We start from the raw sequence: 14,378 nt of genomic DNA on the forward strand, positions 1-14,378 counted from the left end.
GCAAAAGAAATGAAGGCGGAGTAGTGTTGAACTTGAACCCCACCCCCCAACAAATTCACAGCTCATCTTTAACTTGGCATCTTTATACACAGTACTGTACTCTACACTCTCACTAGCAGTACCCCCTCCTTCCCACTGTCCCGTCATTTCCACCACAATTCTGACTGATCACTCTGCCACCATCCCCACCCACCGCCACCACTCTCCCCCACTGTTTCTCCCTTTTCTTTTTCACCCTCACCCCCCAACATTTACAATTATTAGCATCTGAATCCTCTCTCTCTCTTTCTCTCTCTTCTACTACTATATAAATCTTTTCTACCCATGCTTCTGCACCTACCCACTACCAGCAGTAAACAGTATCCGCCATACCTCTTGAGTCTCTTCCTCCTCAGCCCTTATTGTTTCTTGGTTGTTCTTGATTTGTTTTTGTTTTTTTGGATTGGAGTTGAAGGATTATCTATGGAGGTGTAATCACAAACAGTTGGCGGGCGTTTGGGGGATTTGATTGGTTTGTTTGTATGTATTGCAACATGGTGGTGTTGTTTGTGGTATTGGTGAGGAGATGAAGGAGCGTCAGAGGTGGCAGCCGGAAGAAGACGCCCTCCTCCGCGCCTATGTCAAGCAATACGGTCCCAAGGAATGGAACCTCATCCCCCAACGCATGGGCAAACCCCTCGACAGGGATCCCAAATCGTGTCTTGAGCGATGGAAAAACTACCTCAAGCCCGGGATCAAGAAGGGGTCGCTGACTCCCGAAGAGCAAAATCTCGTGATTTCGCTCCAGGCAAAGTACGGCAATAAGTGGAAGAAAATCGCCGCCGAGGTCCCCGGCCGAACCGCTAAGCGTCTAGGGAAGTGGTGGGAGGTTTTCAAGGAGAAGCAGCTCAAGCAGCTTCAGAAATCGCAGAAGAATCACCTGGATTACGGAACACCGCCGGGTGTCTCCGCCGTGGCAAGCGGTGGGTCGCCGGTTAAAGCTGCGCAGGGGAAGTACGACCATATATTGGAGACCTTTGCGGAGAAGTACGTGCAGCCTAAATTGTTTCCTTTTCAGTCGGCGACGACCAATATGATTATGCCGGCGGCCAACCTTTCGCTTCCGGAACCGCCGCCGGTGCTTTCACTAGGATCAATTACAGAACCGGTGAATTCCGCTTGTACATCCGGAGCCCCGCTCCCGCCTTGGATGAACATGAACATGAACACTACTCCCACCACGACGTCGTCCTTAACCTCCTCCTCCTCCACTCCATCGCCTTCCGTAAGCCTGACGCTCTCACCTTCCGAACCGGCCGTCCTAGATCCAATCCACCCGGAGATCACAGGAATTCCGCCCCGGTTTTTCCCTGTCCAACAAGTGGGCCTCCTGCTTCAGCACTGTAAGGAGCTGGAAGAAGGAAGAGAGAACTGGATGCGGCACAAGAAAGAGGCTACATGGCGACTGAATCGGCTGGAGCAGCAGCTGGAGTCGGAGAAGGCGCGGCGGAGGAGGGAGAAAACGGAGGAAATAGAAGCGAAGATACGGTGCCTGAGGGAGGAGGAAACGGCGTTCATGAGCAGAATTGAGGGAGAGTACAGAGAGCAAGTGAAGGCGTTGGAGAGGGAAGCGGAAGCGAAAGAAGCGAAGTTAATGGAAGGTTGGTGCAGTAATCAGGTGAAGCTGGGGAAGCTGCTTGCACAGATTGGCCATGGCTTCTCAGCCCCGCCTCCCAACTGAAAATACCGGACGCCATCTCTTCTTTTTGTTTTTGTTTTGGATTTTTCATGTTGTAGTGTGTGTGTGTGTGTGTACGCCTTGTGTACAACTTGTCATGAAATATAGCTATGGTATGTTCAAACTTAATAAACTCAATCAATGTTTTGGCCGCAAAATTCTTATATAAATTAGATTTGACTGATTTAAATATAAATTATTTTTTTTATAATTGAATTATATTTAATTTGAATTGAAAAAATTAATATAATAATGATGTCTTTTATTTTATTAAAAAATAGATAATTGCATCCTTTTATTAAATTTAATATATAGACATTGTGTGTATAGAAAGGATGTTAGTTCTCCCTAGTTGGGAGTTTTAGTTCTCTCTTCTTTGAGAGTCCCTTTCGTGTCTGTCTCTTTTCTCTCCAGCATCATGCGTCGATATCGGTGAGATTTGCGTTTCTCCTTCCCAGTGGTTACGGTGGCGCGGCAAATCTGTTCGCTGGTGTTGGTGCGTCGGTGTGTTTGTCTTTGTAGTGCGCTTGGTGTATCGATTTCGTGTCTATCCCTGTTTCTTTCTTTTGCCTTTCGCGTTTGGGTTTCTTCTGTTCTTTCTCTTTTATTTGTTTTCTTCTTGTTGTGTTTCTTCGTTCTGTTCTTTGTGTGGTAGGATTCTTGCACTTTTTGTCTGTTGTTGTTGGTATTGGTATAGGCTCTTCGTTCATTTAAGCCGTTTTTGCCTTCCCTTGTGGTTGTATCAACTGTTTATGAATATGGAAACGCTCTGTCAACGGTTGGGTCGGAAGTTGACTCTATCTGATAGGGAAGGGTCATGGGTTATGGTGCCAGATGGGTTGTGGGAGGTTGATTCGGAATCACACCTTCTGTTTTTGGTTGGCCATTTGTTATCGTCTAAGCAACCAAAATTTGAGGCCTTGACCACCTTGATTCGGAGCATGTTGAACCCGGTTAAGGGCTTGGAGCTGCGGAGTCTCGGTGAAGGGTGTTTTTTCATACGCTTCAATCATATTATCGATTGGAACATGGTGCTAGAGGAATATCTAGGGAGTTTTGAGAAGAATACTTTGATCCTCAGTGGGGTGGGTCCGAATGAAACTTGTTAAACATGGACCTTACTTGGTGTGATTTCTTTGTGCATGTGCATGATCTCCCTCTAAGCAAGATGACGTTCGATATTGCATCATTGACCGGGAACAAGATAGGAATATTTTGTGACATGGAGACAGAGAACTCGGGCAAAGTCTGGGGGGCCTCTATGCGGATTAGGGTAACCCTCAATGTCACACTCCCATTATATCGCGCTTTGCGTATTTGTGCTACTTTTGGAGAGGAATTTATGGTCTCCTTCACGTACAAGCGACCACAAAATTTTTGTTATTTGTGTAGCATGCTCGGGCATATCTCGAGGTATTGTGAAGAGCGTTTTGAGGATGATTTTGTTGACCCAGAGCGTTTTGAGAACTCCCCGTACGGCCCGTGGTTGCGGGCTTCGCTTTGCGATCGGGGGCCAAACAAACCTAGTAGCTTCGCTGGATCTACTTCTCCGAGTTAGGGGCACCTGATCGAGTGCCCCTCGAGAGCTGAGCGGGGCCAGGGCCTGCTGTTTGAAGAGGGTGACTCGAACTTGTAGAATCTGGGGAATCAGGGTATTGATGAGGCTCCAATACTTTCCTCTTCAGCCGCCAAACGGCAATGCTAAGCGCCAGCCGCTTGACTTCTCCTCTTTGGAGAGCCTTGCATCCTAGGTTCTCGATACGAGGGTTATGAAGGTGAATAGGCAAGAGCAGGGTGTAGTAGCTGATTACATATTTTCTCAGGTTCCTTCATAACACACTGGCATACCAGCAGGGGATGAGGTTGACATGGTTATTGAGGAGGGGCTTGTCCTTGCCCCAATTCAGTTCTCTACTCCGGTTGGTAGAGGTGTGACTTGTCACCGTCGCCGTGGACAATGACGGGCATCTCTTAGGGGAAGCGTCCCTCGTAAGCATAGTAGACAATTTTTTGTGATAGATTTTTGTGGGGTGAATGATAGGGAGGCTAAGCATCGTCACTTATTGGATGAGGACTCAGATGTTATTTCAACGGGGTCGCATATGAATCTCTTTGTGTGGAACTGTCCGAGGTTGGGGTCCTCTAAGATAGTCTGGGTGCTTGTTGAGCTGATTCGACTCCACAACCCACCTTAGTCTTCTTCTCCAAGACAAAGTGTAAGAAACGTAAGTGTGATAACCTTAAGGAGAAATTTAATATGTTTGGCATTAATATGGATTCTTGTGGTAAGGCAGGGAGACCTGATTCTACTATGGTGAAAAGACGTCAATGTGTTGGTGCACTCCTTTTCTTCCTCACATATAGATACCGTTTCTAAGGATGATGGTCCGGGGGGATGGCGTTTCACAGGTGTGTATGGTCATCTGAAAGTAGCTAGGAGAACTGAGAATTGACAGTTGTTAGGTCTTCTCAATAGGCATTCTCCTCATCCTTGGTTGTGTGCTGGAGATTTTAACGAAATGTTATCCTAGGATGAGAAGACGGGTGCTCCGAGACCTCGCAAGCAGATTGAGGAGTTTTGGGCATGCCTTTATGATTGCCAACTCTTAGACTTGGGATTCTTAGGGTACAAATTTATATGGAGTAATAATCGTAATGAGCCTACGACCGTCCACGTTTGATTGGCCCGACCATGTGCCTCGTTGGATTGTCAATCTTTATTTCCTCTTGCGATAGTTTCAACAGAGAGGGCTTGCGGGTCTGATCATACTCCTCTCATCATTTCTCTAACGGGCCAGCCAATTCAGACCACGGGTAGGAATAACAAGCTATTTTGTTTCGAGGCTATGTGGACCCGCGCAACTGGTTGTGAGGAAACAATCTGTTAGGCATGGCATGGTTCAGGCACGCGTTCTCCTAGGGACTGATTATTCCATAATCTACGTAATGTGTGCCAAGAGCTTAACTATATGGGAGAAGTCGAGCTTTAGTAATGTGAAGAGGAAAGTTAAGGAGCTTGAGGAGGCTTTGCCTAATGTCGTTGGGGGTACGAGTAGTGTGGGTAGCATGTCTCAACGGGCGTCGCCGCGTGAACAGTTAGATGAGCTTCTAGCTTGGGAGAAGATTATGTAGAACCAACAAGGTAAGGCCTAGTGGCTGTGGGAGGGGGACTTAAACACTACTTTCTTTCACACGAAGGCTAGCGCTTGACAACGCAAAAAACGCTATATCTCGCCTATGGCAATCGGATGGTTCTCCAAGGGGATACAGCAGATCATCGCCCAGTACTTCCAAGACCTATTTACCTCTATTATACCTTCCGATGATGACATTGAGACAGTCGTAGGGGGTTTACGGCTAGAGTTGGTGCTGAAATTAATGAACAATTTCTACAACCTAATTCAGCAGATAAGGTAAAAAGTGCTCCTTTTCAGATGTACCTCTATAAATCTTCCGGACCTGATGGTATGTCACTTGTGTTTTTTTAGAAATGTTGGCATATTGTTGGGCCTAATGTTATCTCCTTTGTTCTTGCCTTCTTGAATGATAGAATTATTGATCCCAAGTTCAACTATACGCATATTTTTCTTGCCTTCTTGAAAATTGGGTACTTTCAATCTTGCGATGCTCGCTAAAAAATTTCGGCGGATTGTTTCCATTGCTGAAATTTTTAAACAAATAAAAAAAATATTTAAAATATAAGAAAATTTGAGGGTGTGTAAAATAAATAATCTATAGGGAATATTAGTCTATAAAACTATTTTTTAAATATTATAAAATATATATAAAATTACATTTATAATCCAAAATTTCATTTTGGTTAGTTCACTATAAAAATTGGATGAGAACCTAATGAAAGCTAACGGGTTGGACTCGACGTAATATGAATGTTAAAATCAGAGAAATATTTATAATTTTTCAAACAATAATGAGGTATTTAAAATTATGCCAAATTTTAGGGAAGGTGATTGTAATACCCAATATACTTCTTGAACGAACTATGTAGTTGGTATTGAGAAATCTTTTTAATGCATTTTCTCGAATTAAAATGCCGATATTAGTAGTAAAAATATATCACTGAAATATAATTTATATTACTTTGTATTTATTTGCCTCAAATATATAAGAATTTTTCTTGTCGAGTTTGATTATAATTAATTGAGCGGAAAATTGATTTGTAGTTAGTCATGTAAACTTATTGTACACAAAATTTTTGTTTGAAAATAAAAAACTTTTCTGATGAAATACATGGATTTAAACAAAAATGAGTATAATTTTTTTTATTTAATTCATTAATTCGTTTTTTTAGGAATGAAACTGGTGAATTTGACAATTGAAAAAGAAAAGCAAAATCTCTATCAATGAGATCTTAACTGATGTCAACTTAATGGTTAAGAGTAAGATTGTGGTCTCATGAATAAGTTTGAGGTCATAGAATCGAAATCTTTTGGATGCGTAGGTATTTATCTCACTTTATGTGTATTATTGTAATTTATTTCTTTTTAGTTATTTATTGATTCAATGTAATTTGTTCACTGATCTTAGTTCATATCTTTTTTTTTTTTAAAAAAAAGAAGCAAAATCTCTGTTTGATCAATTAATTTTAAATTTGTATTTAAATTTTATTTATACTATTATAAAAAAATTTATCGTATCAATTTTTGAATACTCAAATTTGTCCTTTAATTCATTTTTTTCTTTTAAAAAATATTGGTAAAAATAGTAATTTTAATTTTTTTAATATTCTCATAATTACAATTTTTTTCTTTCACCCACTATTCCATTGTTTCTCTCTCATCTAACTTCTCCATCTTTCTTTTTATTCAATCTTTTATATTTTTACTAAATCCATAAATATAGTATATTTTTTCTCTCCCTTCTCACGTTTCTTTTCTCTAATCTATTTTTTTCTTTCTCATTCTCTCGAAGGAGCATTTAGAGTCCCCGAAAGGTATGGAAACTAGATGGACGGTTTACGGCCAGTATGACATACATTGGGCACAAAAGCGATTGAGAGGTCCCGTGTGATGCGCAAGGTTGCTCCGATGGGTGTGGGACATTAGGGGCAACACCTCTCTTGTGAATGAGTGATCAAGGCAAGCACTCCAATACCTCATGAACCAACTCGTGACATGCGCTATTGGGTTCTAGCCATCCACTCGCGCCATGCGCTATTGGGTTCTAGCCATCCACGGGGGTCCGTTGGCTAAAATGAGCGGTCGTGGGACAACGCCGCACTGTAAGCAACTTGTGTAGAATTAATGTGTGATTTTGGCATATCGAATGGGGTTTCGGACTTATATACGGTCTTATTCTAGAGAGGCACAGAAGACGGCCATGACAAAGGCGTGCGCCGAAAATGTAACGAGTGAACGCTAGGCATGAGACGGGCGTTGCGGGCGCATGCGGAACATCGTAATACCGAGGCGGAGCGAGGATGCTCCTTGTCATCGAGAGATGCGTTGGCGGGTTTCGAGATTGTGGGCGAGACGCATGGTGGCAGACTAGCTAGTTGGGCCGCCGCAAGAATGCACAAAGGCATGAGTGCCGAGAGCCTCGGCGAATATGGACATTTTGGATAGACGAGCGCACAGGCATGCGGTGCCACGCTAGGAGGCGTTTAGATGTCATGCTAGCAAGCTTCAGTGTCGAAGACACGCGACGGACAGTCGGTCAACTCTTAAATCTGCGATGGTTGGTTGAAGGTTGGGTGTAACTTGAGATGACGTGCGGGCAAAAGATATATTCTGCTGCAAGACAATAAAATTTGGCCGTGACACCAGGGTCCATTCTCACAAAAGAAAGTCCAGGTCCATATTCATAAAAAAATATTCCAAATTCAATAAAAAAATAGGGGGGGGGGGGTCTATACCTATTAAAACCCGACACTTACCTAAACTCGATTCTAAGTCCTTCAACATCGCACCGTCAAAGTTAATTTTGATCATCGCTATAAGGTTTTTTCCATTTTCTCAACCCTCCGATTATTCTTCTTTATGGCATTTCATAGTGGGTCAGATTGTAATTTATATTTTAAAATTTGTGGTATCTTTTATTTAATTAATATATATATTATATAAATATTACGTCATTTATTTATGTAAGAGAATAATTTTATATACATAATATGTATATACTGAATAAAATAAAATATATAACATGATTTGAAATAGGGTATTTGATACGGTGGTGGGTAACAATGTGAAAGTCCTGCATCAACTCTTTTGCACCCATCACTACCTCTATGAGCTCTTGGTTAATATTTTCATGTATCGTTCTATTTCTCTGTACCTACACTATCTAGGCAGTACGGGTACAATCAAATCGTATGTACTTGAGCTCCTTATGCGCAAATCAAATCTAGCCATCGGCTTCCAAATCCCACTTTACCCTAATGTTCCAAGACGACTCCGCTAATGCCCGTACTTGAAGCGAGAATTGACAACCAAGGAAGATACGGTGGTTATTCTCCAGCACCAAAACAACATGTGAAGCATCCTTGTGGACTCTCGTCATTCTTACTAAATTACCCTCATAAGAGTGAAAATATACCCCCTCATATGCATTAGCATATGAAGATGTATAAGATAATTTGCCTAAAAAAGATTTATTTGATTTGTAATAAGTTTGTATAAGCCAATCAAGAGTAAACTATATTTTCATTCAACAATTTTATTGAAGTCAGCAAATTTCATGAATTTACTAATGGATAAATCTATTTATTGGATGAAAACAAATGTAAGGTGTACTAAGTGTAATTTTTCAAATCACATCATATGAAATCAACGTATAATTACACCAACCCTCTAATATTTTAAGAACTTCACCGATCTGTCCATTGCTAATCAAGTGGAAAGAAAGTCACTGCTAACTTCTAGTAATTTTAGACTTAATTATCATTTAATCTCGTTAGTGTTGGAGGCTGCTGATCTAGATTGATCGTCTGAAATACTAAATCTCTGTGTATGTATTATTTTATCTTTTGCTGTATTTTTGAATTTATTGATATAGATTTTGAAAGAAAGTTAATCATAATCAACAACAAAGTCGTTGTAGTATAGTGGTGAGTATTCCCGCCTGTCACGCGGGTGACCCGGGTTCGATCCCCGGCAACGGCGTAATGAGTTTTGTTTTGCCCCGTACCCGTACAACTAATCATGGATTATGGGCTTTTTGTTCGTAAGTGGGCTTATGATCCATTCGAATAAAGCCCATCTCATGTTAACCCAACCCACTACATTTGTTGGATTAAGAGCTTGTTTGGCTATTTTTATTTAGAACTTCTTTTAAACTCAACCTTATAAGATAATAGATCTTATATAAATATTGCACAAAATAAAAATTATAGAGATTTTAAAAATGTTATTATAGACAATTTTGTAATTAATATGACCAACGTTGAAAAAGTTTGTTATTACAATAACTTAGGAATTCTTTACTCTCTGAAACGAATTTATAAACTCCCAACATCTTATTTTTCAATCTTATAAGTTGTAAATAAGAATTACCAAATTCTTTTTAATATTTTAGAAGCTCCCAATTCCCAAATATCTTAATAAAATATTCTAAAAAGTTTATAAGCTCATCCAGACATCCTTTAAATCTGCTCACAACATTACCTTATGTGTATATACAAATCATCGGAATTATATTGTCGTACACAGTATTACAGTGGAGTTATTTCGCCCCCACTTACCGTTAAAAATTAATATCGTACAATTAAATAAAATTCTATTATTTTGTTAGGAATAGTTCAATAAGTGCTTCAAACCCAATAATATTAGCAAACTTTAGGTCAGTCGGGAGGTCCCTGTTAAAACCTTTCGATGCTTAACTTGTTTAGGTGCGAGATCGAATGGAAAAGATGAATGTGACGCACCTTAACCCGTAAATAATTCTAAAGCATTTATATGACCAAATATCTGTATTTGTAGAGATCCATCCAATTGGGATCCCAATCCGACCCGGGGAAACAATGCGGATCTCTATTTTGTTTAAACATTTGAAGACATTTTTTAGCCCTCTTATTAGACCCTTAGACCCCTACCCTACTACTTATATCAATTAATAAGATGAGTACTAAGAAGTAGGGGGGACATATAATTTTAACTAAAATTGAACTAATTCTCACTCTTAACAATTTAAATAAAAGGAATAATTACAATTATCTCTTTTGAGATTTGATATAATTATATGTGAATTTTTTATAATTTAAAAAATTATATTTAGTATCCATAAAGTTTGCTTCTGTATAATAAATAGGTCCTTTCGTTAATAAAAAAATCAACTGAATTTACTTATATTAACAAAAAAAACTAAATAAAAATTGGTATTTACCCTCAATTGACTTATTACTAACTTATTGTAGATCAAACATTTTTTTCTTACCCAACTATCCTTATAACGGTGAAAATATACCTCCTCACATGCATTAAAATGTGGAGATGTATGAGGGTAATTTGATCATAAAAAGATATATTTGAATAAATCAGTTATAAGTCAATTGGGAGCAAATATAAATTTTTTTAATGTTAATAAATTTGGTGGATTTTGACTAATGAAGTGACTTATTTGTTAGACGGAAGCAAACCTTTGGGATGCTAGATGTAATTACACCAAATTTTAAGAAAAGAGTGTAATTATCCCTAAATAAAGTTATTTGAAATATTTTAGTGGATGCAGATAAAAATGCTACACATAATTCATAAATAAAACAACCTATTAATTGCCAAAAAAAAAACATATATTAGTATTAAATAAATAAAAAATATTTTATTTTCGAAAAACATGAATATTATCAAGCTCATGAGTACAATATTGATGCAACATTTATAAGCTTTTCTGAGAAATTAATGTGCATGCACCAGCCGTGGAAGCACAACTTAAAGTTTATTTTATTTATTTAATTCAATTAAAAATAATTAAGAAAGACAAAAATGAATAAAAGATTAAACGAGTTAGCTTCAATCGAGCGTAAATATCAAACTATTAATAGAATTAATTAATAAAGAATATATTCATATTTTAAAAAAAAATATGAGCATAATTGAAGGCATTTTAATCCCTTTTTTTCCCCTCCTCAATAAAAGGTAATTATAGATATAAAATATATAACACCAAAACTGATATATTGACACGGAGACCACATACCAATTACCTTAGGAAGTGGTAATGAAACACAAAAATAGTGTATGTATATATATATATATATATATATATATACATATTTTTTTTTCCTTCTTTTTTGTTGACTGTCTTTGTCAACTTTAATGTAGTTGATAACACAGCAGAAAGCCACAAGTAGAGGAAATTAGGCCAAGTTTTGATTACTATGTACCAGCATTTAGATGTGTGTTTGAAATGGATTACTATTGGTCTGCTGATCCTGTTAGCTATTCCAATAAACTTGCACTCCCAGACGTGGATAACCATAATATTGGGTACACCCCACTTGGCCGTTCTATGTCTAAGCTAGTGAGGTCGATACGAAAAATAATTTGAATGTATAAAATGAGGTAAAAAAATATATCTTATATTTGGAGTTGTGTAGTAATAGAAATGTGAAATTATGCGATTTTACGTGGTTTATTGATTCACAGATGAGAAGACGGGTATCGAGGGCGAGGTTATCATTGAGTCGGGCTTAGGTCGGGCCGATTGGAGCAAAAACGTGTTTTTTAAGTGTTTGATTATTTTTAATGGTGTTTGGGGTGTTTTACTGGCAATTTGAATATAATCCTCGCATTATAAATGTTATAGGGATGACGACTTGTCGGGTTTGTGAAAACACGAGACCTGACCCACCAAGAAATTCTTGAACGAGAGACTTGCCTCGAGACCGGATTATGATTTCGAAACAAAATTCATACGGACAAGGTGACCTAGAAGCATATGATCCAAAGGCTAGCATTTCATGGGAGGCATCAAGTAAAATATTCGACATCCGTCGCACGAGGGCTATTTTTTATATGGTTAAGACAGCCAAAAACAGAGTTTTCACCAACTCATTGTCTCATAAGCGTTGCTCCATTTGCCTTCTGATTATGTATAGAAGTGGCCAAATACCTCGGAGATGCTGTTGTGTCAAATATACCCACAAGGAACATTCCAAATCAAGAAAAAGAAAAAACAATGAATGTATATGACATGAAGTCCCCTTTTGACGGAAGAATTTGAGAAGGATTTCAGAATTCATGCTTAGTCCACATACATAGTTCAAAATGAGGATTGAAAGATTTGAAATCTTTTTTAATATGAAATTATTCAGACAAAATCCAAAAGATCAGTTACGAGGGATCTGAAATCCCCACCTTCAGATTCTCAATCCGAACGCAATGTTGAGAGTAACATCAATCTGCGTTGGACGATGAATCCATGCATAAACAACAAGCATCTAGTTAAGCCATCATTTCATAGATACAGAGAGTTCTCAACTTTGAGTACTATGGCATTAAACTAGCAAGACAGTAAACCATCTGAAATGCAATGCAAAAAGGCTGAAAGACGTAAAGATTGATCTTATGGCATTCAAGAAATATGATACAGTTGCAATCTCATCTTTGATCATCTGAATAGTATCTCAAATCTACAATATGATCAATGAGAAACCAACAGTGTTTGTCGTTTGAGTAAACTATGTTGTCTTCATACAAAGCACGATGAGTTGCAAACAACAGATCAGTTGTCCCTATAAGCAATGTAATTAGCCAGAGCAATCAGTGGAGCAGCCTTGATGGGATCGAATCCAACGAGCTGCTCCTGAGCTTCCGTATTCAATCTCTCAGCAAGCTCTCTTGACTTGTCAATGCCAAGAAGCTTAGGGTATGTGGTCTTATCAGCCACCAAGTCTTTCCCAGCAGTCTTCCCCAATTCTTGGGAAGACTTGGTGACATCAAGAATATCATCCACCACCTGAAACAACAGCCCAATACACCTAGCAAACTTCCTCAACCTTTCAACCTCTTCGTCATTTGCTCCTCCTAAAATGGCCCCCAACACCACTGATGCCTCCAATAAAGCAGCAGTCTTGTGGAGATGAATGAACTCCAAATGATCCAATCCCACTTCAGACAACCCCTCAGAGCATATATCAACCACTTGTCCAGCCACCAGCCCTTCTGAACCAATACACTTGGCCAATTCACCAATCACCCTAACAATTCTCGCTGAACTCACCCCCTTTGTGGCAGTGGCCACATGCTCAAAGGAAAAAGCTAAAAGGGCATCACCAGCCAAAACAGCCACATCCTCACCAAACATCTTGTGGTTTGTGGGCTTTCCTCTCCTCAAATCATCGTTATCCATGCAGGGCAAGTCATCATGCATCAGGGACATGGTGTGGATCATCTCAACCGCGCAGGCAGCCGGCATGGCAGTGGATTCTTGCCCACCCACAAGCTCACAGGCAGCAATACAAAGCATGGGCCTCACTCTCTTCCCCCCTGCAAGAAGAGAATACCTCATGGACTCATGAATCTTCAAGGGCTCCCTCAGCAAGATTGCTTCTTCCAAGGCTTTGTTCACAGAACTCGCCTTCCCCAGCATGTAATTCTTGAAATCAAAGGTGGGAGCTTTCTCAATGATCTTGCTCTCCTCTTTCTGCTCTTTCACCAGGACTGCTGATACTGTGAGTGACGAAAAACTGACGGGCTTCCTCGTGGGGTCTGAGAAACAGAAAGAGACGGGCAGATTGCTGTGGAGTGGATGCGGCAGGATAAAGGGCGTGGATCTGAATCTGCTCCCATTAACATCTTTCACAGAGCTTGTTCGTGACCATGTCGTTATGGGATTCACAAGGGCGCTCATCTTTGCCAAGAAAATGTGCGTTTCCACACCTTCTTGTGTGTGTTCTTGTTTGTGTGCAGAGTGAGTAGTAAGAAAGCAGGAGATTGAAGAGAGTACCCCAACAGGATTTTGGGAAATCAAGAAAATATCATTTATTTGATGTTTCAGGTGGAGAGAACTAATTGGGGCAGAAATTGTTTAATTGGGGGAAATTGGAGTACGTTAGGTAGAGGGGAAATGGTGGTGATGGAATTGTTCTGGTGAAGAAATTAATGGAGAAGGACATTTATAGAGCAAGAATGGAGTGGGAATTCCACTGACAATGACAAATTATTGTGTATTGGCCATGTGTTTATTGGTGATTGCATATTTTTGCCCCATTTATCTTTTTTACCTATATATGATATTGTTGTTCCATTAAGATATACATATCTTTTAAATAATTACATTTAGAACCCCTCTAAAAATATTAAATTATACTTTTTCTCAAAAAATTTAAAATTACATTTGTACCCCCTATAAAAATTTACTGTTTACAATTTTTGCTAGAGTTTAGACGAAAAATACTAATATTAGTAAAAAAATTAAATAAGAATTTTATCCCTTATTTAATATTTTCATATAATAATTTGTGAATAAATGTAAAGATGCGAACCTCACGTCATATATCTATTGTATTTATCCATTTATAAGTATAAAAATATATTTAATAATATTAAATGAAGGAAAAAATTATGTACTTTTTTCTCTAGCGTTGGTACCTCTTGTCCAAAGCCTAACAGAAACGGATCATGTATGAATGGAGAATTTTTAGAGTAGGTGTAAGTGTAATTTCGCATTTAAAAGGAATCTAAACATAATTAACCTTTATATTTTA

At 38.8% G+C, this 14,378-nt stretch overlaps 2 protein-coding genes and 1 non-coding gene across 3 annotated transcripts; 2 read left to right on the forward strand and 1 right to left on the reverse strand.

Moving 5' to 3' along the window:
- LOC105176174 (protein rough sheath 2 homolog) lies at positions 1-1,851 on the forward strand. Its single transcript, XM_011098904.2, has one exon. The coding sequence runs from the start codon at positions 566-568 to the stop codon at positions 1,718-1,720; it is 1,155 nt and encodes a 384-aa protein (XP_011097206.1). The 5' UTR covers positions 1-565; the 3' UTR covers positions 1,721-1,851.
- Positions 8,764-8,835, forward strand: TRNAD-GUC. The gene has a single exon. It is a non-coding gene; the product is annotated as a tRNA-Asp (tRNA).
- Positions 12,215-13,773, reverse strand: LOC105176175 (geranylgeranyl pyrophosphate synthase, chloroplastic). Its single transcript, XM_011098905.2, has one exon. It carries the CDS (start codon positions 13,520-13,522, stop codon positions 12,395-12,397), a length of 1,128 nt encoding a protein of 375 aa, XP_011097207.1. The 5' UTR covers positions 13,523-13,773; the 3' UTR covers positions 12,215-12,394.

Source organism: Sesamum indicum, linkage group LG13 (genome assembly GCF_000512975.1).
Source record: "Sesamum indicum cultivar Zhongzhi No. 13 linkage group LG13, S_indicum_v1.0, whole genome shotgun sequence".
Classification (NCBI taxonomy): domain Eukaryota; kingdom Viridiplantae; phylum Streptophyta; class Magnoliopsida; order Lamiales; family Pedaliaceae; genus Sesamum; species Sesamum indicum.